At 38.6% G+C, this 26,830-nt stretch overlaps 1 protein-coding gene across 7 annotated transcripts in view; it reads right to left on the bottom strand.

Annotated features, from left to right (window-relative positions):
* Nucleotides 1-1,093: 1,093 nt before the first annotated feature.
* The window catches only part of LOC129702145 (BCL-6 corepressor-like protein 1), a 177,319-nt gene continuing 151,582 nt past the window's right edge, over nucleotides 1,094-26,830 (bottom strand). For all 7 annotated transcript variants that reach the window (XM_055643751.1, XM_055643752.1, XM_055643753.1 and 4 more), the window contains 5 exons: nucleotides 18,213-18,379; nucleotides 15,186-15,331; nucleotides 13,485-13,562; nucleotides 12,200-12,347; nucleotides 1,094-9,332 (listed from right to left, as the gene is read on the bottom strand). In XM_055643751.1, coding sequence (XP_055499726.1) covers nucleotides 9,038-9,332; nucleotides 12,200-12,347; nucleotides 13,485-13,562; nucleotides 15,186-15,331; nucleotides 18,213-18,379 — 834 coding nt within the window. In that variant the 3' untranslated portion in view covers nucleotides 1,094-9,037. The remainder of the gene's footprint in view (nucleotides 9,333-12,199; nucleotides 12,348-13,484; nucleotides 13,563-15,185; nucleotides 15,332-18,212; nucleotides 18,380-26,830) is intronic.

Below are 26,830 nucleotides of genomic sequence, written 5' to 3'. Positions count from 1 at the left end.
TCCATAGATGCTACCTGACCCGCTGAGTTACTCCAAGATCCTTAACAACAATCAGATTAGTGCATGTTAGGAAATGTAGTCTACTGTTACATTGCCAATTTTTACATTATAATAGAAAGAAAACAAATCCATTCAATTAAGTTTCAATTTTCTCAGACATAGATTTCATGGATAGGACAGGTATAGAGGGATATGGGCCAAATGCAGTTAGGTGGGACTAGTGTAAACAGGACATGTTGGCTGGTATAGGCAAGTAGGGCTGACGGGCCTGTTTCCATGTTGTAAGACTCTATGACTTTAGTGTTTTGTTTTAGAGATATAGCGTGGAAACCACCGAGTCTGCACCAACCAGCGATCTCTGCACATTAACACTATCCTACACACACTAGGGACATTCTTACATTCTCACTAAGCCAATTAACCTACAAACCTGTACGTCTTCGGAGTGTGGGAGGAAACCGAAGATCAGAGAAAACCCACGCGGTCACGGGGAGAACATAGAGACGGCACCCGTAGTCGGGATCGAACCTGGTCTCCGGTGCTGCAAGCGCTGTAAGACAGCAACTATACTGCTGCGCCACCGTCTATATCAAGCCCTTAAGTAGAAATTTTAGAGTCAATTCAAACACAGTGAAGCAATCCTGTGTGGTCAACAGTGGGAGTGCAACATGGACAGTGCGATTAACACAGATTGAGGACCTGTGTGCAGAGAAAAATGGGATGAAGTAGTTGTGATGAAGCATATGGGTGGTCTGCCTCCAACAAATAGTGATGAAGCGAGAGGACTGAGTTCGGAAGGATGATTGGCAACTGATAGAAACAAACAGCTAGCTTGTGGATGGTTGTAACTTCATATGCTTCAGCAACAGCCCAGATAAGGTTGTTTTCAATAACACCAACTTGCCTCTGATAATACCTGATTCTCAGCATGTGAAGGAAGCCTCTCCACTTTACAGGCCTGCTCTATCTTTACAATTTTGGATAATTACTAAATTTTCCGAAATCCTCCAAGGATTTAATCTAAAAAATGCACTGGCTGGACCATTCTGCTGAAAACATGTTGGTTGCCAGGAGAAAGGGAATGCTAGGTGTATTTTTCATCTGCAAGGTTGATAGGAGAGCAGGTTGTTTCAGGAGAAAGAAAGAAGGGCAAGATAGGCTAATCAACTGCAGGTACATGACATTTTTCTTCTTCTGTATATCTCCTTCATTAGCACCTCCAGTACCGCAACAAAGAACCAGCACAAACGCTCACAATTTGAGAGCAAATCTGAAACCTCTGCTTGCATCATATTTTCATGGGATGGATGCATAAAACCTCCAGATACATCTCCACAAAAAACAGGTGATCAATCTATAAAGGCAAAAATATTTCTGTGTTGTAAAGTTCAAATTATGATAATCGGTAATTAAGAACAATGATACATGGTAAAATCAGATTGACAAATTGGCACATCTTATTAACAAATGATGGGCTATTAATTCAATCATAGAAGATCTTTCTTTAACCATATCTCCAAGGTCTGTGCCAGGATCTCTGATCCTCTTGATGATTTAAACCCTACAGCATATTGAAGCCTATCCATCCCTCGAAAATCTGATTGGTCTGTAACCAAGATCCATCGATCCAAAGTTCGGATGGAGACACCATCCTGTGCTCCCCTAACCACACTGCACTAACCAATTACTCACCTTTTTTGGTAACGCAAACATTAATTCAAATCCGTAGCTTCCAGTCGCCAGCTTTTGGTTCTGGGGAGCATATTTTTCATGAAGAAACATGCAACAGCTTTTTTATTCTGCCCTTGGACAAAGAAATGTAAGGGTGGGAGGAAGGGAATGGGGATGCGGGTGGTGGTCTGCAGCAACTGTAACACACAACTAGCACAACAAACCATGTCTCAGCATGCCTTAATGCTTGTTAATTGAAGATATGCCCAAGTGTGTTGATCACTAAGCTTCAGATAATTGTAATCACTGATAGATATACAGTTACAAGGATGTCAGTTAGTGCCGGAGAAGAAAAAAACGTCTGTTAAAACGTAAAAGCATCACTTTTTGTTTTAATTAAAATTTATGTAGGATGGGAGGACCAGGTTGGTGCTAAAGAGATACAGAATCAAAGGCAAAAACAGATTTACATAGTTCAACAATTAAAAATAACAGGAAAATAAATGTGATAACAACAACAAAGAGATTTACTCATCCAATTTGCTCAAAATGCAAAGGAGGCTGCAAGTGAGGGACACAGCACAAATAATTGTAATCTTGGCTGCCCAACACGGAAGCCATAGTTCTAGTTGGACACCTGCTTTATAGTCCTGATTTCATGCTGTACTAAATTAAACCAGGCAATTTCGGTTGAAATTAACCTGAACCTGTTAACTGAAACATCGCTATTGTCTAGATTTCTTACTAATTCCTCCTTACGGGGATTTGTTTTTTAAAGATAACTGAGTAATGAAGTGAAATGTTGAGAATCACATAGTAGGAAAATGAGAAAGATGTAAAAAGCAGATCACTGCAATAAGAATTTGGATTCAACAGTTTGAACAACCTGAATACTGAACTCCGAACTGTAACATGTTGAGCGTCCTCAGTCATCAGCACCCTTATAATTATAACTGCCTGCTTAAGCACTATTGCATGTACTATATACTTAATTATCTATGATTCATGTAGGTTCAATTTAACTTTTCAAAAATCTTATTGATAATGAGGAACCGAGAGAACATGCAATCATAAACATATCTCTCCTCGAACAGAAGAGTGAAGAAGTTATTATACTTGCAGTAAATGCAATTCTGAATCAAAAGGTATAATCCAAATAAGTTTAATTGTTGATTTCAGATAACTGTATAAATGTGATTTGTGATTCATTCCAGAATCCACCTTAGTTCTTGTAAACAAAACAGCAAAGTCTATTCTATATGTGCTTCTTAGAAATAAATCTGAATAAGTCCAGTCTACAGACTTTCATCTAAGTTCCTCTTTGCTTATATTACCAACACAATACATTTGTTAAATCTTTAAAACAAAATATGCTGTCAACTAAATAATTTACTTTTTTAAACAAAAAAACTCTGGCGTATATAAACAACAAACGTATAAACATGAAGAATTCAAAAAATTCATCAATGACTGCTTTAGTTTTCCAGCAAGACAATGCAGACTTCTTTATATAAACTAAGAGTTAACCAACAGGGTTCCAACTCCTTTTAGCAATATCAAACACTGTACAAAATATACACAGAACAGTCTTATAAACTTCTAAGAAGGATTTTTACATGAAGGTGAAGCCTCATCTGGTTTTAGAAGTTTAAGTAAAGCAAAAAACTTCTGATGCTGGACATCTGAAATTGAAAACAAAATATACTGGAAAAATTCAACAATCAGCAAGCATCAGTAGCAAGAGAAACAGAATTAACATTTCAAGTCGACCTTTCTTCAGGGCTGGAAAATGCTGGAAGGTAAACACGCTTTGCGGAGTAGAGGAAGGTAGAGAGAACAAAGAAAATAACATTCCTAGCTATTTAAAAAAAGAATAATCTTCATTGTTCTAATGACCGGCAAATAATCTGAAGCATTAACCTGTTTCTCTCTCCACATGCTGTCTGACCTACTGAGTATTCTGGCATTTTATTTATTGTTATAAGTTTACTTTAGATAACTGCAGTAGTTTTAAACAGATACATACTTCAATCTACACTCTACCACAGATTTATCGCAGGGTTGCAGCACCAAAATTCAGCTGTCACACTGGAGATTTAGCAATTAAAAATATGCCCAGTTAACTAGCAGAATTTGATTACAACATGGTTATTTGTTTTACTGAATGGAAGTGCCATTTACTTTAAGGAATGCTGGGATATAAATTGAGATTACAGCAGACCTTGAGCACCCAGATGGCAACAAATACTTGGTCAAATTACTATAAAACGGAGTTATCATGCAGATTTTTGACGATTTATTGGAAATGGTAGGAAGTAATTCCCTTAATGCAAAATGATCACGTTTACTAGAAAGAAAATGAATTGGTAATGCTGAATAAGCACAGAAAAAAGTTTGAGCTGTGCAGTAATGTGACCAAAAGCAGAGAGACAAAATAATCTATTAAAGTTAAAGTTAAGATGTCTTCCTTCACGAGCATTATCCAAATATATTTCTTTGACATGCTGATCAGCAGACTATGCCTTTTCAACATGTTTTACTTGCCAACAATTATGTTTATGAACAGTTTGTAATATTTAATAAAGGCACCATCTTGGCTGCTATATTGAGTTGACAGATGTTGTAGTCTTAATATAAATAAACTTACTAATTTTGACACAAACTCCAAATAATTATCCTTGATGTACAAATTTAAAATTTAACTGTTATATCTAATAGTCTAGAAATATCACTTTCACCACATACAAGTTATGATTTGGTGGAATAATAAAACAAGGTGCATTTTGATATTTTTCATCATTTACAGATGACAGAATTGAGTCCTACAGAATGGGGATGGGAGAACAGGTGCAAGGAATACAGAAAATTATCTAACTCAATATTATACTTTGTAAAGATATCTGTGTTTATTACTCAATGATAGTATTGCATAAAAGTTGGTTTACTGATTAACCTAACATTTCCTGATATAAACATTTTGTTTAAATTTTAATCTGGTAAGGATTTGTTTCTAGCTGGCAACACGATTTTTGACCATTGTTTCTCATGCAAATGAAGCTGAATATCAAAGGAATTTTACAAATATACAGTTGTTTATATAATGTTCTGAACGATTTGTATCTTTTGTTTTAAAGACACCGCGAAGTACGGCACACAGCATCTGGTATAAATGATTAGTTAATCTCATTTAATGAAGGGATGAGGGATAAATAACAGGCTAGATATTCTCAAAACTTTTCTATTCTTATTAAATTGCGGCAGCAATATCTTATACCCATATCTCATATGTTAGTTGCAGCCTCAATTTAATCTCTCATTTCAAAGTCAATACCAATGCAGTTATGATGAAGTAGATTCACCTTGCAGTTGAAAAAGGATTTCGAGCTTCTAAGCCATCTAGTCTATCATATGTTCATACTGTTTTTACCATTGGTAGCAAGCTATCAAATTGGGGCGTACTAAAATGGGCTGCACATTTATTTACAAATGCTGTACACCAAGACAAATGAACAAGAAACAGTGTAAGATTAAGAATATTGTAATTAACTTTTAAGTTTCTGTACCCATTTTATATATTTCAATTGTGTAATAGTAACCTGCAATCTGCCTTCAACCACCTCAACATTAAACAGCAAGAATAGTAAGAATAAAACAAACCTAACAGCTTGCCATTCTTTGGACATATTATTATCTGATTTAAAAGAAACTGAGAATTAAAGATTTGTTTTACTTTTCTAACATGGATCGCTTGGTTTAGAGGGAGGCAATTCAAAACAAATGCATAATCCCTTCTTTCCCTATTCTTGTCCCTATATATTTTTATTGGAATCACCGCCCTTGGTTCCTCCACAAGTAGGCTTTGTAACCACATATTTATAGTAAATTCATCTTTAATTCAAGACTAGTATTGGGGTTGTGTAGGTAAATCGTATCTCCAAAGCAAGGGGGAGAAAATAACCATTCAATCCTATAATCACATAGGTTTGAGGCTAAGGAAGCTCACTGACAGCACAGATGGACTCTCACAACTTTAGATGAGGACTCAAATCATACAAACATCAAAGGACCGTATTGAGCATGGTAGCATAGGCATGTTGCAGCCGCTCAGCATTTGGGAACATATTCACTATCTCCACAACTATTTTAACATGGTATACAGTAGCAAAATTAATTAGAAAATGGCACATACAAGAAGTTAAGACCAACATCAAAAAGGTTTGGAAGGCAGGGTGATAATTAGATGAGGGAAGCCCAGGGACAGAGAAGTCAAAGAGAAGGAAAGGGAAATTTGCATGGAAGCACAAGGAGGGGGAAGGGGAAGACAGGGTGAAGGATGGTGAAAAGACAAGATAATTTAAAGCTGAAGGTGACAGAGAAGGGGTAGGGAGCCAAATGAGTACAAATGAGTTAGGAGTATGAAAGAGGCCTGAATGCTCTTCTTTTAGGGAAGGATTCTCTTTAATATGCTCCACTCATGGGTACAAGGAAAACTTTGACAACATCAGCGAACATTGAAGTTGTTATGTTTTCGGCAGGGCGAGGCTACAGCACACATGCTCCAGCATTGGAGTTAAAAGTTAAATATTAAATAATGCTGTTTTATTGGGGAGGAGTTTATGGCAAGAGGATAGTCAAAGAGGTGCTGAATGAAACATGTAATGGGAAGATGGTACATAGATTTGGTTTCGGCAGGATATAGGGAAGCTTCTTAACAGTTTTGGAAGTAGGAATGAATAAGTGACAGAACTTGAGTATGCAGATCAAATAATCTCCAACCCGCCCACCCCGGTTGAAAAGGTATTCCGATTTATAGTAGACAAAATTTACTGAGAGGATTAGATCTGGTAGATCCTGCACTTCTCTAGGTGTTTCCGAAATGGAGGCGGAGAAGGTGGAGGTGAGGAAGGAGGAACAATGGAAAACCTAATTTAAAATTCTTGGTATTTGTGACATGCTGATGATTAGATGGGTGTATGTTCTGCGTTGCAAGGGATGTCACTGGATATCACGAGGGAAGAACTGTAGGTTGAATTGCTCTCTATTCATGGCTTGGCAGTTCATGACTTTGATAAAGGCTGTCCAATGCTGATGTTTTACTCATAAAGTAGATGGAGTAAAAATGAAAAAAATGCCACAAGGCAGACTTTCAGGCAAGTTCATAACAATTACAGATGAACTATTCCAATGCATTGGTCATGGACTACTGCATATAATGAGACATAAATGCTCACGTCATCATCTGCAGGTATAATGAATGCAATGCTGTGATCAACTGATATTTGAATATATGAAAGATTACAGAAAACCAAATCAGTTCTACCCAGGTATATCTCATCTATGCTGCAGGTTTCAAAGAGTGCTAAAAGCAGCCAACCAGTTAAATTGATTGATCTTACACCTGTTGAATGGCTGAAGGAAGGTGAAGCTTCATGCATCTACATTCACACAGAACTTCAAATAAAGCAATAAAATGTCCATAAGGAGTTGTGTGCTGACAATGCAGGGCCCATACTTTTAGATCTGCTACCAACAGTAAAATCAGCAGATTAACACTGCATACTTGGCTTTTGCATGTCGTATTAATGAGTGCCACTGAATCAATAGCATGGAAACTGGTTTTACTTAGAATTATAATTATACTATATCTGATGTGAAATCTAAGCAGAGTGAGATTACCTCAGAGGCTTACGAATTGGATCACCTGTCCGATTCCTGAGTTTTGCAACAATGCACATCCAATTTATCATACTAACATGAAAACACATGACTCTTAAACCTAGATTATTTCTTTCTAGTTTACGATAAAATCTAACCAAATTAAAATGTGATTTGGTTGTCAGGTCTTATTCTAAAATAAAAAGTCATTACCTACTAGCTCAGCATTTTGGTTTAAATGGCAAAAATGGAATGTTGATTACCTTAATCGCATGAACTGCCAAAGGAGCTTTGAATCAGCCTTGTACTTCAAAGGAGTCAAGCTGCATGTCTCTTTTAAACTTTCTTTCTTTTAAACAAACACTTGACTTTAATTTGTAATTGCAGGCGTATAGAAAGCCAAATGATTGGTGCAACTCAACAAGCAGTCAACATAAAGTGCATCATCTCAGAGTTGTATCGTTTCTAACTCAGGTTGAAAATTATCAGTAACTAACAAAATTTCCAGTGGGTTTTTCAAATTTTACCTCAATAAACAACATACATGCTAGCATTTAATTTCAGTTTTGATTAGTCTAACTTTGATTTTAAATTGCTTTAAGCTGGAAAATAAAAATCTGCTCAAGAAAATATAAACACCCACAAAAAACATAACTGTGGCAAAAAGTCATAATCCCTACTTACAGGGTACAAATATCAAATTTATAGATATAGTCTGACAAGAAAACTACTGATTCCATTAAGATACCCTCTGTCATTGTTAAATGTTATATTTAAGAGCAATTTTATGCTCAGTTGCTAAGAAATGAACAATTTTAATTTTGAATGTTGAAAATATGCCTTTCAGGCACTGATAATTTGGCTAAATTATGATACAGTGAATTCCTGTTTCTTGATCTAAAAAAACCCCTCATATTTAAAAACATCAATTTTGCTCTACCTATGTGCAGCAGATTAGATACAAGTGCATTTAAAAATACATCTAATTGTATTTCTTCAATGCAAAATGGTGTATCACAGTAAAACATTGGACACACGTTTAACTATACTGTGCTGAATGCCTTATTTTAGCTTCACTGATGTGCAAGGCTCTCAGTTTGAGTCAAGGCCTCTACCTGAGAGGCAGGAAGAGCAAGAAGAGAAATGAGATGTACTCTAATTCATCAGGTATTCTTCCCACCTCCCAGCAACTGTCTCAAAAAACAGTTTTGCAAATATGAAAAGGCTATCTCCTGACCTCTAGGTGAAAACTGATGTGTGATACACAATTATCGTTGAAATGGGCAGAAAATGAAGCAGTTTTTTATATCTTTTAAAAGAGGATACAGGGTAAGTGATAAGCAAAATGTAGGAACAGGAATAAATAATGTTTATTTTACAAGAATCAACTGTACCACTGGCATTACTGATCATTGTTCATGGTTAATGGATCACAAACTGAGGTGCACTTAAACATAATTAGATAGAAAATCGTTTTAATGAACCTAGTTAAAATGGTCTAACATTTTTTAAACATCCCAGCAAACCTTGTACTGTTGCACTTTAAGGTCAAGACTGTTATTTCTACTATTTGTCAGCATGGCTAGTCGATGCCTGATTTGAGATAACAGAAGTAGTAGCTTGCTTACTGCACACACCTGTTAGTACCCATTCAATTCCCATCTCAAATAAATGGGTAATGATAAGTTTGTCAATCAGTCATGATTTTGGTTCACCTTGTGAATTTAATGACTTTTTCACAGTCTTCAGTTAATAATTCCACCGTAGAACCAATAAGGTCCAATAACTCTGGCACGCACCGTACCAATTCCAGAGACATCCTGCCGTCCATGGAGCAGAACTGGAGATTCCCAAGTTGAGAATGTACCTGGCTTGTGGTCACCTGCTTGTAAAATTCCACTTCAGTAATGGTAACAATTTCAAACTGAGGGTAGCGGGACTGAAAAATCCTGACTGACATTTTCAATCTTCGTAGAACTTCAGATAACACCAACCAATTACAAGGGCTGCACAAACAAAGAAACAATGGTAAATATAATTCTGCCACAATACAGGATAACCATATGATATAACATGAAACTTCTTATCCCATGTCTCCAGAATTATCATAATATTATACATAAAATGATTCAACAATTGCTGGCTGGTCTTTCAAATAAAAAAAAGATCTTAGAGTCATTTTGCATTTCGTATAGTAACACAACAGATTAAAGTAATGGATGGGAAGCCATGGACAGGGGATATCCAATTTCCTGATATAGCTTGAGACGAGATCAGTAACGGTTAATTTCATGATGATCACAGATTAATTTAAGAGGATCTTGCAGAAAACACAGAATATGTTCCAGTGAGAAAGAGATGTTTCATGGAGTCCTGCCACCCAGAGCTAACTAAAATGTTAAAAGATCATGTGGAACTTAAAGCCAAAGCTTTGACTGTGTAAAGATAGGTAACAGGTTTGAAAACTAATTATCGTATAAAAAACCAGCAAAGAATAACTAAAAGATTAATAGGGAAAGAAACATTGGAGTACAATAAATCTAGCCAGAAGTATTATGATAGTAAGAGTTTCAAATTCTTGGAATGAAAATTTTGAAATTTTTACAAAACTATTTAACATACAACTTGACCCTAATACAGAAATGATTATCTTCGGATCAATGGAAGATGGGAATCCACACCAACGTTTAAAATGTGGATTTCAAATATGTCGGAAACATCACATCTTGAAGAAATGCGACTCCTCCTAGCAGGTAAAGCAGACCAATTCTTAGTGATTTGGTCTCCTTTTATCGACTTTTTACAAGCATTTGGTGCAGCACAACCGTAGAAATCAAATGTTTCAGAACCAGAACATTAAATAGGTATATTTCCCTCAATCTCCTTTTTTTTTATACTTCTTTTCTTTCTCTCTCTTTCTCTATTTCTTCTTTTCTCTCTCTTTCTTCTCTCCATTCTTCTGTACCTTTTTGTTTACTTCTCTCTTCTTTCGGGCTACCTTACTATCTCACGCACCAATCTCTATGATAATTTCTCTTTTTCTACTCTTTTCTTCCTTATTCCTGTTTTATTGTTAAATTAAAAATAAGAAGTTGTACATGAAATGTAACATGTCAATATGTATTAGGTACTTTGGTACCACATTATTGTACTTACTTCTAAAAAAAGTTCCAAATTCAAAAAAAAGATTTAGCAAGATAAGAATTAGTCCCATAACAAGTGAATTTTATGGAGTTAGCAGGGATTTTCCAACAGTTACCATGATAGGGGATATGAGCGTTCCAGAGATTCCTTTAAATCAGGAATTGGAAGTCTAAGTCAGGAAAATTACAATCAATCACCAGGAAAGTGATTCCAGCAAACCATTAGAGCTGACAAGTTTCTGGGACCTCGCAAACTTCATTCTAAGGCGATAGTGAAGTGGTTAGTGAGAAACTTGTTGCAATACTTTCAACTTTATAAAATTCCTTTGATTCAGGAAAGGTCTGATTGGAAAATAGCAAATACAACTCCTTTCGGCAAAAAAGCAGAAAACTGCAGGCCTGTAGTGTAACATCCAGAGAGGGGCAAATGTAAAGTAGTTATAGCAAGGCACTTAGATAATTTCAAAGTAATCAGACAAAGTCAGTTTTGTTTTGTGAAGGAAACTTATTGGAATGTCAAGCATAAGTAACATGTTGTGGAGAAAGGGGAAACAGGTGAATGTACTGCATTAAATTTCCTTTGGACAATTGATAAAATATATTGCAGAAAATAAAAAACTCATGTTATTTGGGATAAATATTGATGTAGCTAAATAATTAGTTTGTAACAGGGATGAGACAGTAGGCGTAAGTGGGGTCTTTTTCTAGTTGGCAAGATGTAACAAGTTGTTTATTACATGTTTTCATGCTGGAGTCTCAACATCTAAATAAGGGACCCAAGAAATAGTTGTTATATTTACTGCATAAAATGGCCTACCCCTATTCCAACTTCAACTCCAATCAAATTTCTATGTCAACGAACTGAAAGCCACTCAAAGAAGATTTATTAAACAAATAACTGGAATGGGTAGGTTGTCTAGTAAAGAAAAAATTGACTCAGTGCACTTGTATCTGCAGGTGTGTAAATTGATTAACATAAGATAAGTCATAAGATAAGTGATAGGAGCAGATTTTCATGTATGTTTAGGCAACCTCTTGGGAGGAATAAAGTGGTGAAGTAGTGTACTGATTATGTTACTGTTTCATGCAGAGCATTTAACCCATGATCCTAATGAAGTAATTGTGCACATTAATGTCAACAGTATTCTAGATTTTGGCAAGAGGATGGCCACAAAATGTATTCACTTTTTCTCCTTGAGCCAGTTGCTGAGCCAGTTGCAGCACAATGATTCTTTGGCCCTAACTTGTCCTACCTCCTTAATCGAAATTCCAATGATGAAATACCAAGAGAGACACAAAACTCAGCGAGACAAGCAGCATATCTGGACAGAAGGAATGGGTGACTTTTCGGGTTCGAGACCCTTCTTCAGACTGGTTAGGGATAAAGGAAACAAGAGATATAGATGGTGAAGTGGAGAGATAAAGAATAATGAATGGAAGAATGTTAAAAAGTAACAATGATAAAGGAAACAGGCCATTGTAAGCTGTTTGTAGGGTGAAAATGAGAAGCTAGTGTGACTCGGGCGAGGGGGGTATAGTGAGAGAGGGAATGCTGGGGCTACCTGAAGTGAGAGAAATCAATATTCATACCACTGGGCTGCAAGCTGCCCAAGCAAAATATGAGATGCTACCAATACTTGACTGAAAGGACCATAAATCAGACAGTGCCAACATAATCAAATTCTTGTTATTATCTTCTGAATTATGAGATTTTAGAATCTAATTCTTACCCATGAGTAAGGGAAGCTTGTACATTGTAACATGCAAGAAGAGGCTTTTCAGAAAACTCAAATACAAAGTAATTGGTATCCTCATCTTCTTGTTCATCAAGACCAGGGGGATTTGACAAAATATTACAAACGATCTCCTTATTCTGCTCTGAAAAGTTAAAATAAAATCATTATGTCCATCCAATTGCACTCAATATTTTTTACATATTACACTGTATAAATATTGTGATTGAGCAGTCTATTCCATAGTTAACTATATCCACAGCTAAAACTATGGCTATGTACAATACTTTATGCCTTTACTGTTGGACATGGTTGTATCATAGGCTAGTTCTACTGATGTCAAGACTGAAAAAGCTACTCACTCAATGGGCAAATAAAAACAATAAATACAGTAAATCCTGGAAATCTGATTAATTAAAATGGCACATTGCTTGAATGTGATTTAGGTAATATCAAGAGAAAATACTTAGCAGCCAGATTGGCATATAATATTTTAAATGGCTTGACAGAAAACATTGCAATTAAAAAAAATCAATGTAAAAGATTTATAATTAAGTTTAAAGTTATTGTGGAGAGGAGCAAGATTTTCATTTAATGACAAAAAATTACAGACTGAAAAGATTACATCAAATGGGGATTAATGGCACATTAGCCACCCTCTACTCTTACAGAACTTCACCTTCAAATTGATACAACAGTTTTTTCATCCAATTGAATATAGAACATAAAATAATATAGCATAGGAAAAGGCCCTTCGGCCCACTATGTCTATGTCGAACATGATCCTAAATTAAACTAATGCCTTTTAGAAACATTTAGAAGGATTTGAGCCAAACATGGACAAATGGGAATAACTTAGATGGGACATCGTGGTCTGCATGGACAGGTTGGACCAAAGGGTAAAATATGGGCCTAACTTCCTATTCAGAACCCATGCATTAATATTGATATATCAAATAGCAAGTATGTAAATAAAAGGGTTCATTTAATATACAGTTCTGCAAGCTACCAAGTGCAAATGCATTTTTTAAAAAGTTTAAAAATAAGGCAAAATGAGCAGCCCCTGCGTAGTCGGCAATGGGTGAGTGGTCTAATATTGTGTTGGGGAACGGGTTGCGTTGGGGGACCAGACCTCCCCTGTGACAGGGACCCAACGGGTCCCACTTGGTCTAGTGACTTATAATGTGTTGAATCCACAAAAGAGCATACTGTGTGTGATCAAGAAAATAATTTGACCTTTATTTTTCTCTACTAGAATATGTAAATATATTTTAGTACTCACCACATGCAGAACTGCCATAAAATTCCCAATGAAGGGCCGGATCATCCTCACTTCGCCCCTTCAAGTCAGTTAAATATTCTATGATGGATAAAAATATCTATTTTGTTGGAATGCATGGATTGATTTATGCAGCACAGTGCATCAAAGTCAAAGTATTTAAGTGCAATTAACAAAATCCTGATCTAATAACATGACCACAATCAGGAATTGACTATTTATAATAAAAGATAAGATCCAAAAGAATGAAGTTCTCATGAGGTTAAAATTCAATCAGCAGAAAGTGAATAGATGCAAATCACTTTTATTTGTACAGTAGTGTTTATTGCCTCCTTAGGTGTTTAACTTAAGCTGGCTTTAAAATTCTGCCATTAATTACCTAAAACACAGCTGTCAATTTGCTTACTGCCGTGTTCCACAAGCAAAGATATTATAAAGAAAATAATCTTTGTATCATTTATGAAGCCCGAGTAAGAAAATATGACTCTCTTCTATTAGAAAAACTCTCTTCTACCCTTACCTAAGATATTATTTAATTCTTGTCACTTGATGGCAGCGCACTGACCCACAGGAGCAGAGGTTAGCAATTGTACTCCTAGATCCATACCTCATGTTGCCAGAAAATATAGCATTGACCAGCAGGAGATTCTAATCATGATCTATAACCAACTGTACTTAGGAAGTGGGAACATTCACTCTTGATGAAAACGTCTTGGTTATTCTTCAGAATCATAATGGGCACTCAATGGCAAATAGTAGGCCCCCCGAAGCCATATTCTGACTTGCATCAAATAGATGAAGAAATCGTTCCTTTATAAGGAGAGAACTTCAGTGACTTATCTTGCTGTTGCAAGCACCAAGCTAAGGCACAATAGAGAAATAAGGAACTGCAGACTGGAGGAGATGCAGATGTTGGTTCACAAAAAGTTTACAAATTTAAGAAACAAGCTGGTGCTATTGCCTGTAATAATCCTGTTTCGCCACCATCACAACTACGACAAAGAGAGCAGAGAAGGCATGAGAGTGCAGTGGGAGGTCCTCCTTCTGTTAAGGCAGCTTTTGAAAACCTGAACTTGCAAATAATTGGTAATCAAGTAGACATAGTGTCTCAGGACAATCCTTAGAAATAGGCTCTTCACAGAAGGAGTTTGTGTTTATCTCATGCCCGAGGTCCTTGATTCTCCCCATGTGCCCTGTCATGCTGACCCTAAAGATACCAGCCATGACTACTGTCAGTATCAATTGATTCACCTGAAGCAGATTGCTAGCTAATATTATTTTAATGTGTTTTGATGGATTTATTAATGCATGTTAATACTGCTAGTACATTACAGGGCATATTTGTGCTTGTTTTGTTTATAGGGTGCAAAGGAAAGCTCTTTTTGGCAACCACATGTTTTGTTATCAACAACATGTCCATGCCTCTATAGATAGAGGAATTGAAGATAGTATTAAGGAATATTATGAACTGCCAAACTAGGTGAAATGCCAGAAGCAAGTGAAGCAAATGAATTGATTATTTGTGCAATCCATGTTTTCTTTCAAAAGTATTTTATTTAAACAATAAGAATCAGTAACAATGACTTTTAGTCTGTCCTTGCGAGTGCAAATTATATTTGAATATAGAAAACAAAAGTGTTTTTGTCTCTGAATAAACTGAAGAATTATAAGTGTATGGATTAAATGTGTATTTCATCTACATACCTATAAGAAACTGTTCCATCGGCTCACTATGAGTCATCTTCAGAAGTGTATGACCTGAATAGGTAGCAAGTGTGGGATCTGCACCATATGATAGTAGAACATGGACGATCTCCAAGTTGTCATTCACAACAGCATCATGAATAGGCCTAAAGAAGTAACAAAGAAAAATGCAGTACATTGCAGATTAAACAAGGAAATGGCAGAACAGTTAAATGAGTACTTTGGGCCTGTCTTCACTAAGCAAGACACAAACAATCTCCCCAAAATACAAGGGGACCAAGGATCTAGTGGGAGGGTAGAACGGAAGGGATTCCACATTAGTCAGGAAATAGTGTTAAGTAAACTGTTGGGACTGAAGGCAGATAAATCCCCAGGGCCTGATGGTCTGCATCCCAGAGTACTCAAGGAGGTGGCCCTAGAAATCATGGATGCATTGGTGATCATTTTCCAATGTTCTCTCGACTTTGGATCAGTTCATGGGGACTGGAGGGTAGCCAATGTAACTCCACTTTTTTAGAAAGGAGGGAGAGAGAAAACAGGGAAATATATACCAGTAGCCTTACATCGGTAGTGGGGAAGTTGCTTCATAAAGTCGATTCATAAAGATGTTATAGCAGCGCATTTAAAGTAGTGACAGGATCAGTCAAAGTTAGCATGGATTTATGAAGGGGAAATCATGCTTGATTAATCTTCTGGAATGTTTTGAGGATGTAACAAGTAGAATGGATAACGGAGAGCCAGTGGTGTATCTGGACTTTCAAAAAGTGTTTGACAAGGTCCCACACAAGAGATTAGTGTGCAAAATTAGAGCACATCGTATTGGGGGTAGGGTATTGACATGGATAGAGAACTGGTTTGCAGACAGGAAGCAAAGAGTAGGAATTAACGGGTCCTTTTCAGAATGGCAGGCAGTTACTAATGGGGTGCCGCAGAGCTCGGTGCTGGGACCCCAGTTATTTACAAAATGTATTAACGATTTAGACGAGGGAATTAAATGTGATGTTTGCAGATGTCACAAGGCTGGGTGGCAGTGTGATCTGCGAGGAGAATGCTATGAGGCTGCAGGGTGAATTGGATAGGTTGGGTGAGTGGGCCGATGCATGACAGATGCAGTTTAATGTAGATAAATGTGAGATTATTATTGAAATGGTGTCAGATTGGGAAAAGGGGAGGTGCAACGAGATTTGGGTGTGCTTGTACATCAGTCACTGAAATTAAGCAAGCAGGTACAGCAGGCAATGAAGAAAGCTAATGTCACGTTAGCCTTCATTGCGAGAGAATTTGAGTCCTACTGCAGTTGTACAGAGTTGTAAGACTGCACCTGGAGTATTGTGTGCAATTTTGGTCTCCTAATTTGAGGAAGGATATTATTGTTATTGAGGGAGTGCAGTGTAGGTTCACCAGGTTAATTCCCAGGATGGCGAGACTGACATATTATGAAAGAATGGGTCGACTGGGCTTGTATTCAATTTAGAAGATTGAGAGGGGATCTTATCGACACATATAAAATTCTTAAAGGATTGGACAGTCTAGATGCAGGAAAAAAAATCCCGATGTTGGGGGAGTCCAGAACCAGGTGTTACAATGTAAGAATAAGGGGTAGGCCAATTAGGACTGAGATGAGTGAAAGCTTTTTCACCCAGAGTTGTGAATCTGTGAATTCTCTGCCACGGAAGGCAGTGGAGGCCGATCCACTGGATGTTTTTTTCGAGAGTTAGATTTAGCTCTAAGAGCTAATTACCCCTAGGATATTGCTCCAAAGGATATTGGGAAAAAGCAGGAACGGGGTACTGCTTTTAGATGATCAGCCATGGCTCAAAGGGCCGAATCGCCTACTCCTGCACTCAATTTTCTATGTTTCTATGTTTCTAAACCATATTTAATTGGCTACTATAGCTAAATTATTTAATACTGGTTAAAAAAAAAAATCACCATTATAAAAATCATGATGAAACCTAAAGAATATTTTAAGCCTATCAGTAATGTAGTAACAATTATATACACATAATGTTGTCCTTTTTTTTGACGTGAGGTATCCTGAATACATCTGGGTAAACCCAGACGACTGTGAAGTGTTACCGAAAGAATGCAATTCAATGAGCATCATTTGAATTAGTGCTGAATTGTACAAAATCAATCTATCTAATTATTGCCCAATCCGTCTACTCCCAATTATCAGCAGTGTAGGAGGGATTCATCTACGGTGCTATCAAGTAATGTTTAACAATAATCTGCTCACCAATGCCAAATTTAGAACCAGGGAAATGAATTTCAGATGTGATGTGAAAATGCTCAACAAAGCATTTGACTGAGTGTGACATCAAGAGCTCTGCATAAACTCGTCAATGCACAACAAGGGGAAAAACGTCCAGTGATTGGAATCATACTTCATCAGACGTGTACAAACAAATAGATCAAATAGAACAAGTTGACCTACAACGTTAGGCTGTGCATGCTATACGCAAAAAGAAAAAGACCATGACTCTGCATCTAACCCCAAAAGCCTTTCTATATTTGCAAAGAACAAGTCATCCCTTGCTTGGGTGAATACGGTTCCAAAAAGTTCAACACCAATTATATGCAAAGCAGATGCTGGTTTACTAAAAAAGACAAAAAGTGCTGCAGTAACACGGCGAGTCAGTAACGAAGTCACCTATCGTCGCAACTGCTAAAGTAAAATAGCAAATCTGTTTTTATTTAATTTCTTTTAGATCACCTATTGTAAGTGTACATTGAAGACAAGTTGTTAGTGCAGATCATTAACGTATACTACTTGCATTATCCGTTTATGGGATTGGATACCAGGTAGCAGATGAACTGTCCCGAATAGAAGACAAAGGTGGCAGTTACTAGACATAACCAGTATGCAATAGGTTGATTTATTGAAGAACTCCAAAGTGAGGTTTATTCTTTACCTAAATAAGCTGTGTTCGAGCTGTGTCTGCTTGATGCCAATATTAAACATTATTTAAATCTTCAACACGAATACCCATAATCAACAACATTAAAATACAATGCCCTTCTTACCTTGTCCCATCTTGGGCACTGCAATTTACATCCGCTCCGTGCTCCAGGAGCCGTGTGACAATATGAAGCCAGCCTCGTGCAGAAGCTTCATGCAATGCCGTATAGCCTGCGTTATCCCGGTGATTAATATCACACACTTCATTCTCCAAACAGTAAATAACCACATCCTGTACAAAAGAGAGAATTTGGGGAAATAAATAATCTGAATAAAACAGTAGAAAAAATTGTTGTTGTTCTTACATCTTTACATTTGAACCATATTAATATTTATTTATAATTTATTTCTTCTTTAAAAATGCTCAATTATATTTTGGTTTTGGCTGTTTAAAGGGCTATTTTCCAATGTACCAGTTTATGTACTGGATCCCAATGTTGAACAGAGATCTCTTAATGCAAGTAAACGTTCCTGAAAGTGGCAATGCAGGTGGATAAGATGATGAGGAAAGCATATGGCAATGCTTGTCTTCATCGGCTCAGGCCGAGTGTAAGAGTTCGGAATGTCTTAGTGTATTGTGTACAATTCTCTCCACCACCCAATAGTAAGGATAGGATTAGAGTAGAGAGGGCGCAGAAAAGATTCATAAGGATGTTGCCTGGATTGGAGAGCTTGAGTTATGAGATTGGATAGGCTAGGTCCGTTTTCCTGAAGTAAAATAAATGAGAAGGTTACATGATAAGGGGAAAAATTTTTATAAGAGGTATAAATAAACCTCATAGATAAGCCAGCATTTGTAAGGGTTAACAGAAGTCAGGAGGCATAGGTTTAAGGTGAGATAAATAAGATTTAAAGGCACAGAGGAGTAAATATTTCATACCATGAGTAGATAATGGAGATGGGAGCAGTAACAAAATTTAAGGGGCATCTGAACTGGTATTTCAATGAGCAAGACATCGACAATATGGGATTGAAAAAAGCGTGGGATTAGTAAAAGTAGGCAGGGTCATAGACATAGATGCCTTTAACCAAGGGCTTGTTGTTATGTTGTACACATCTATGACTCTTTCATCCGCATAATTAAGTGAAAAAGACTTCAAAATTCATGCCCCACCAAAGATATGTGCATATCTAGGGCTATGATAGGGCTCTGGGAAGTGTTGTAGAGCAGAGGGATCTATGAATACAGGTGCATGATTCCTTGAAGGTGGAATCGTAGGTAGATAGGGTGATCAAAAAGGCATTTGACACATTGGCCTTCATCAGTCAAGGGTATTAAGTATAGAGGTTGGGAGATCATGTTGTATAAGACGTTGGTGAGGCCGCATTTAGAGTATTGTGTTCAATTCTGGGCACCATGCTATAGAAAATATGTTGTCAAGCTGGAAAGGGTACATAGAAGATTTACAAGGATGTTGCCTGGGCTAGAGGGTCTGAGCTATAGGGAGAGGTTGAGTAGCCTGGGACTCAGGAGGATAGAGGGGTGATCTTATTGAGGTGTATAAAATCGTGAAAGGAATAGATCAGGTAGTTGCACAGTTCCTTGTCCAGAGTAGGTGATTTGAGGACCAGAGGACATAGGTTTAAGGACATAGGTTGAAGGGGAAAATATTTAATAGGAATCTGAGGGGTAACCTTTTCACACAAAGAGTGGTTATGTGTATGGAACAAGCTGCCAGAGGAGGTAGTTGAGGCAGGGACTATCCCAAAATGTAAGAAACAATTAGACAGGTACATGGATAGGTACACAAAAATGCTGGAGAAACTCAGCAGGTGCAGCAGCATCTGTGGAGCGAATTAAATAGGTAACGTTTCGGGCCGAAACCCTTCTTCAGACTGATAGGGGGTGGCGGGGAGAAGGAAGGGAATAGGAGGAGGAGGAGCCCGAGGGCTGGGGGATGGGAGGAGACAGCCCGAGGGCTGAGGAAGGGGAGGAGACAGCAAGGTACATGTTTAGAGAGATATGGACCAAACGCAGCCAGGTGGGACAAGTGTAGCTGGGACATGTTGGCCAATGTGGGCAAGTTGCACTGAAGGGCCTGTTTCTACACCATATCACTCTATGACTCTATCTATGCTGATAAAGCTGCTGCCGTGGTGTTGAGAATTTTTCTGTGTTGTTTTAATCTGGCCCAATCTATCCTCTCTGGGCTGAACAATCAAAATGTTTAATTGAAAGCAGAATATGGGAGCTCTCCTACTAATCTCTGTTTATCTCTCAATCTTTCTATGGTCATTCAGTCTCCCCATGAAATGTGGGATCTTGCCGAGTAAAAAAATATAGTCATGTATTTCACTGACGGTGTTTCAATTTGGTATGTTTCAAGGACCTGACAGGTGATATGTAAAATATGTTTTGGGGCAGTACTAACCTTCTAGTTTGACCTCTGTTCTGGCTTCTTTCTTTTCTCATATTATGGTCACATTCATGCTTTGCAGCAAAAAGGCTTGACAATGATCTTTGAATGGTTTATTTTACCTGTGGCCTAGAATGCTAAGGAAATAACTACTCCCAGTACTGTCTAAATTGTCTACCTTGCAGAGACATGATATCAAATTTAGATATTCTGGCCTGCAGAGAGCCTGTTTTATTTATCAGAAAAATATGCTAATAGCAATTTGTTTTCCTCAAACTAATATCTTCCAATTAATAATCAATCAGCAGGTGAAAGACATCCTTCGATAACATTAATTAAATTGCAGCAAAAATTCATACAATATTTCTCAGTAGTTCAAGTGACCAAAATCAACATAATAGTAATAATAATAATAATAATTACAATAATAATAATAAAAACAACAACAATAATCCTTTCCAAAATATCCAGGTACAAAATGGGGTAAAAGCAAACCTGCCCACCTTTTTGGAATATCTTTCAATTACCATATTCCCCAAAACATTTAGATGTCTCCTGAGTTTATTTGTGTGGCTGATCCCAACATCCTTACCGGATTCCAACATCATTACCTGATTTTACAAATCTAAATGACTAATGACAATTACTTTTACCTTCCATCTCAGAAATGTTTCTATTCTTGAGTAAAATAGGCAGATCTTAAAAGCTGTGTAAAATTAAGTACACAGCAAAAAGCTTTAAAAATTCCCTCAGTTTAAAACATGCCGCCGACAGGAAATCAACAAAATCAAGGATAATAAACTCCTAAAATAAAATGGTATACAAAATAATTAATTTCAAAATGAAAGGAATAGAAATTTATATAAAAATTGTATATTACCAAAAACAGACCAGTTTAAAATTATAAAATATGTACAGTGCATTTGGTTCAGCTTTTGTGTTAAAATCATCAATGGTCAAGAATGAAGACTCCACGTGTAAGTGCATACATTTTATCTTACAAACTTACAAACAAGTGAGAGTCCAGGTGGGGCACCTTACATCTACAGTACATTCCTTCCTCTAGCTTCACAATTCACAACTCTTCAATCCTTTTGTCTCACACTTTCTGCTTTTTCATCTTTGGCCTTCGTGCACCATCCGCCAATTGAAACCTCTCCTCACCAGTATTAACCCATTACCTGCTTTATCCTGACCCTCCTCTCTTCCTGCTTCCTCCTCCCCCACCCCACCAAAAAGTCCCAACCCGAAACATCACTTATCCATGGTCTCCAGAGATGCTGCCTGACCCGTTGAGTTACTCTTGCACTTTGTGGCTTTCCATGATTTTCTTGCTGGATCTCCCATGTGTCAACAGCACTAACACAAGGAAGAACCCTGGACATGTGCAGTGGCATCCAATCTGTGCAACAAACACCCGCATGGCACGTCCAGAATTTTTAGTAGAATGTGCGTTCCCCTGACCGCATGGAAAAATGGAAAACTCATGCAGAAACTGATGTCCATTATAGTTGTGTACCTGTTTCATCATTATTAAGGACGGGCTGACAAAGTCTTGGTATAAAGCATGTTAATATTCTCTATCATGCTCGAAAAAGAACACTGCATGGAGAATAATACCACGTGATGCGTTTCTGGCGATTACGCAGGAGCAGGTCAGGCTGGGAGCTGCCTCATCAAATTTCCTATCCATGTAAAACTATACAGAATGCATCAGTGTCACATGTTGTAAACATATTCATTTTCTGGGAAAGAGACATTGCTGGCAAGGCCAGCATTTGTTGCCTATCCCTATTGTCCTTGAAAATGTAGTGATGAATGAACCTCTGTAGAACTTCTGGTGTCAGCACACCCATAAAATAATGTCGTAAAAAGTTCCAGGATTCACATCCAGTGACAACAAAAGAACATCAGTGAACAATCTTCGCAACAACTCAATGGCCAGGTAGCATCTGTGGAGGTAAATGGACAGATGATTTTTGGGTCGAGACCTTTCCCCTGGACTGGTTCTGGAAAGAGCAGCAATATAGTTCCAAATAAAGGTGGAGTGCAGTTTCGGCAGAACCTGTAGGTTGGTTATGTTTCCATGAGCCCGCTTTTGTTCTTCTTGTTGGCAGAGGTTGCAGGCATAAACAAACAACTGGAGTGTGAATGTAGAAAGTACAAACAATGCATGTGGTAAACGGAACAAATGTTTAGGGTAGTTAATGGGATACCAAACAAACTAGCTGCTTAATTCTGGACAGTGTTGAGTTTCATGAGTGCTATTTAGGCTGCAACCCGGGCAAGTGGAATGAATTCCACCATTCTCTTCATAGATGATTTCACCCCATGATAACTACATTTTAATTGCAAAGCACTGAAATGAATAGTAATACAAAATCTCATTTCTAGATCATTAAATATTAGAAGGGGCAGCACCACCAAAATGCCGAGATAAACAAAGCTATTCCAGTTTTACAAAAATAATGTTGTTGGCAACTCCTAATTTAAGTTTTCACATTTGATAATAAATTTCTCAGAGTGTTGAAACATCTAACATGAAAATTAAATTCTAAAGAGTGGCAATGAATTTAATATCGACTCCCTGTTCTCAATGTTTTGGTGCATCTTTACCAGAAAAAAAAGTAATAAACTAGTTTATATTTGGTTTTGGAACACTATCATAATTTTTCAAATCTGAAATTGCAGTAACCTGTGGCCACCAGTTTAGCATTTTCTGCATTATTCATACATGCAACAGTGATCCCATGTGGTAGTTCATATGTACTGCAACAGTCAAAACTAGTTTACCACACACTTATGTGAAAAAACAATTAAAAGTGATTATCGAATTCAAATAATTATAAATCAGTCTACTAAATTGCTTTAATTGGTTGCTATTCTGGTTATGTAATGGGAACAGAGCGTGACTTACACAATAAATGATAGGACATTGGAGACTGATGTACCCTCATTCGCCGTGATGGTATTTCAGTCAGTCACAGAGGTCGACGTCAGAAAATCCTTCAGGGGAATGAACCCTCGGAAAGCTCCTGGACCTGATGGTATACCCGATCGTGTTCTAAAAACCTGTGTGGACCAACTGGCTGGATTTTTTTACGGACATTTTTAACCTCTCACTTCTGAGGTCTGAGGTTCCCACCTGCTTTAAAAGGGCATCAATAATACCAGTGCCCAAGAAGAGCAAGGTGACGTGCCTCAATGACGATCAACCAGTGGCACTAACGTCTGTGGTAATGAAGTGCTTTGAGAGGTTGATTATGGCGCATATCAACTACCTCGACAAGAACCTCGACCCACTGCAGTTCGCTTACCACAACAGATCAACGGTGGATGCGATCTCACTGGCTCTCCACACCACTCTGGACCACTTGGACAACAAAAACTCATATGTCAGGCTGTTATTCATTGATTGCAGCTCGGCATTTAATACCATCATCCCCTCCAAGCTGGTTACCAAACTCTCAGATCTGGTTCTCCGCGCATCCCTCTGAAATTGGATCCTCGACTTCCGCATCCACAGACCAGTCTGTCCGTATTGGTGGAAATGCGTCATCCTCGATAACAATCAGCACGGGAGCACCTCAAGGCTGCGTGCTCAGCGCCCTGCTGTACTCACTCTATACTCATGACTGCGTAGCCGGACATAGTGCGAACTCCATCATCAAGTTCGCCGATGACACCACTGTTGTGGGACGAATCACTGATGGTGACGAGTCAGAGTAGAGTAGTGAGATTGGCCGATTGACCAAATGGTGCCAGCACAATAACCTGGTTCTCAACACCAGCAAAACCAAGGAACTGATTGTAGACTGATTGTGGAAGGGGTAGGATAGGGACCCACAATCCCGTTTCTATCAACAGGACGATGGTGAAAGGGGTCAAGAACTTCAAGTTCCTGGGCGTTCATATTTCCGAAGATCTTTCCTGGTCCCAGAACACTGATGCAATTATAAAGAAAACACATCAGCGCCTCTACTTCCTGAGAAGATTACGGAGAGTCAGTATGTCAAAGAGGACTCTCTCAAACTTCTACAGGTGCACAGTAGAGAGCATGTTGACTGGTTGCATCATGGCTTGGTTCGGCAACTTGAGCGTCCAGGAGCGGAAAATGCAGAAAGTTGTGACCATTGCCCAGTCCATCATCGGCTCTGAACTCCTCACCATCGCAGGGATCTATCGCAGTCGCTGCCTCAAAAAGGCTGTCAACATCATCAAGGACCCACACCATCCTGGCCACACACTCATCTCTCCGCTGCCATCAGGTAGAAGGTACAGGAGCCTGAAATCTGGTAATCCAGGTTCAGAAACAGCTTCTTCCCCACAGCTATCAGGTTATTAAACTCGCCATCAAACAAACTCTGGACTATAACATTTTATCTGTTTATTTATGACAATATATATGGTCTATGCTATATAGACACACTGAACTGTTCTGTATTTAGATTCAGATTCAATTTTAATTGTCATTGTCAGTGTACAGTACAGAGACAACGAAATGCATTGTACAAAGACAACGAAATGAGCAATAATTTCATTGACCTATCTGGGACACATGACAATAAACTCTCTTGACTTGATTTGACTTGACTTGCCTTTAGAACAGAGAAACCTTGGATTCAAGATTCAATTTATTTGTCATTTGGACCCCTTGAGGTCCAAACGAAATGACGTTTCTGCAGCCATACATTACAAACAAATAGACCCGAGACACAACATAATTTACATAAACATCCATCACATTGCTGTGATGGAAGGCCAAAAAAACTTATCTCCACTACTGCACCCCCCCCCCCCCCCCCCCCCCCCCCCCCCCCCTGATGTCAGAGTCAAAGTCAAAGCCCCCGGCTGGCGATAGCGATTGTCCCGCGGCCATTAAAGCCACGCCGGGTGATGCAAGGTCGCACACCGGGTCTTGATGTTAGAGCCCCCGGCGTGCGCTCGCAGAGTCCCGCGGCCATTCCAAGCCGCGCGGGGCGGTGCTGTAAGGCCCCGCTCCAGGAGCTCTTCAACCCCGCAACTCGGGCGGGAGAAGTCGCCGTTGCGGGAGCCCTGAAAAGCGGTCTCCCTCCAGGCTCCCGCGGGCTCCCGGTGCCGCCGTCCGCCAGACCCGCAGTTGCAGCCTCCGAATCTCCGGAGGTCGGGCCGCAGCAGCGCTCCACCACAGCTCCACCTGCTCTGGACTCGGCCAGCTCCGTGACGGTGAGGTGAGTAGTCGGCACCAGAGCCCCCAGTCTTCCTGTTGGAGGCCGCTCCACTTGCAGCCCCAACGACAACGGAGACCCGACAAAGAAAAGGTCGGGTCTGCCATGCAGGAAGAGATTTAAAAGTTACCCCCTCCCTCCTACCGCATCCCCACCCCCCCACACACATACCCCAACAAAAAACAACAAAAACTACATAAAAACAGACAAAAAATAATAAAAACGCAGACGGGCTGCAGAGGCCGCTGCTGACGAAAGTCGCGCCGCCTACCGTCTGTAGTGCAGGCACATAGTTCTTTGAAAGTGGGTAAACAGTGTGGTGAAGAAGATGTTTGGTATGCTTGCCTTCATCAGAAAAGGCACTGAATGCAAGAATTGTGAAATCATGTTATTATGCTTAAAAGGGGGCAGAAAAGTTTCACAAGGATGTTACTGGGACAGGAGGGTTTGAATTATAAGGACAGACTGGTATAGGCTGCGTTTTTTTCCCTGGAGCAGAAGAGATTGAGAGATTACCTCAGAGAGAGATAAAATCACGAGGGGCAAAGATAAGGTGTATGGTCAGTCTTTTTCTCAGATTTAGCAAGTCTATAAAACTAGTGGGATATATTTAAGGTGAGATGACTAAATATTTAACACTGAAATTCCATGTAGGTGGGTATGTAAAACAATCTGCCTGAGGAAATGCCATCAGAAGAAGGAAACAAGTCGGAACAATTACAACATTTAAAAGACATTTGGACAGGTATATGGAGTGGAACAGTATAGTGCGAAATGACCGAATGCAGGTAAATAGGGCTAGCTCAAGTAAGCAACATGGTTGCATGGATGACTTGAAGGGCTTATTTTGGTGCTGTACAAATAAGACTCTAAAAATTAACCTATTCCACCAAACTAACATTTTAGCTTACCACAGTGACCACACATTAACTTAAGGGCTTGTTATCTTATCGGGTTAAAATTCTCTTGATCAGGACTCTGCCACTTGAGGCTTCCCATTGTTATCACATTCTTTCCATTTTGGGAACTCGAGCACTAGTGTTCAACATGGTCAGTTCAATGGACCCCCTACTGTGCTCAAAACTGCTGCACAACAGAAAAATGTCCAATGTCATTTAA

Source organism: Leucoraja erinacea, chromosome 12, assembly GCF_028641065.1.
Source record: "Leucoraja erinacea ecotype New England chromosome 12, Leri_hhj_1, whole genome shotgun sequence".
Taxonomy (NCBI): domain Eukaryota; kingdom Metazoa; phylum Chordata; class Chondrichthyes; order Rajiformes; family Rajidae; genus Leucoraja; species Leucoraja erinaceus.
The sequence above is the reverse complement of the archived record's forward strand: the minus strand, read 5'-3'. Positions and strand labels throughout refer to the sequence as shown.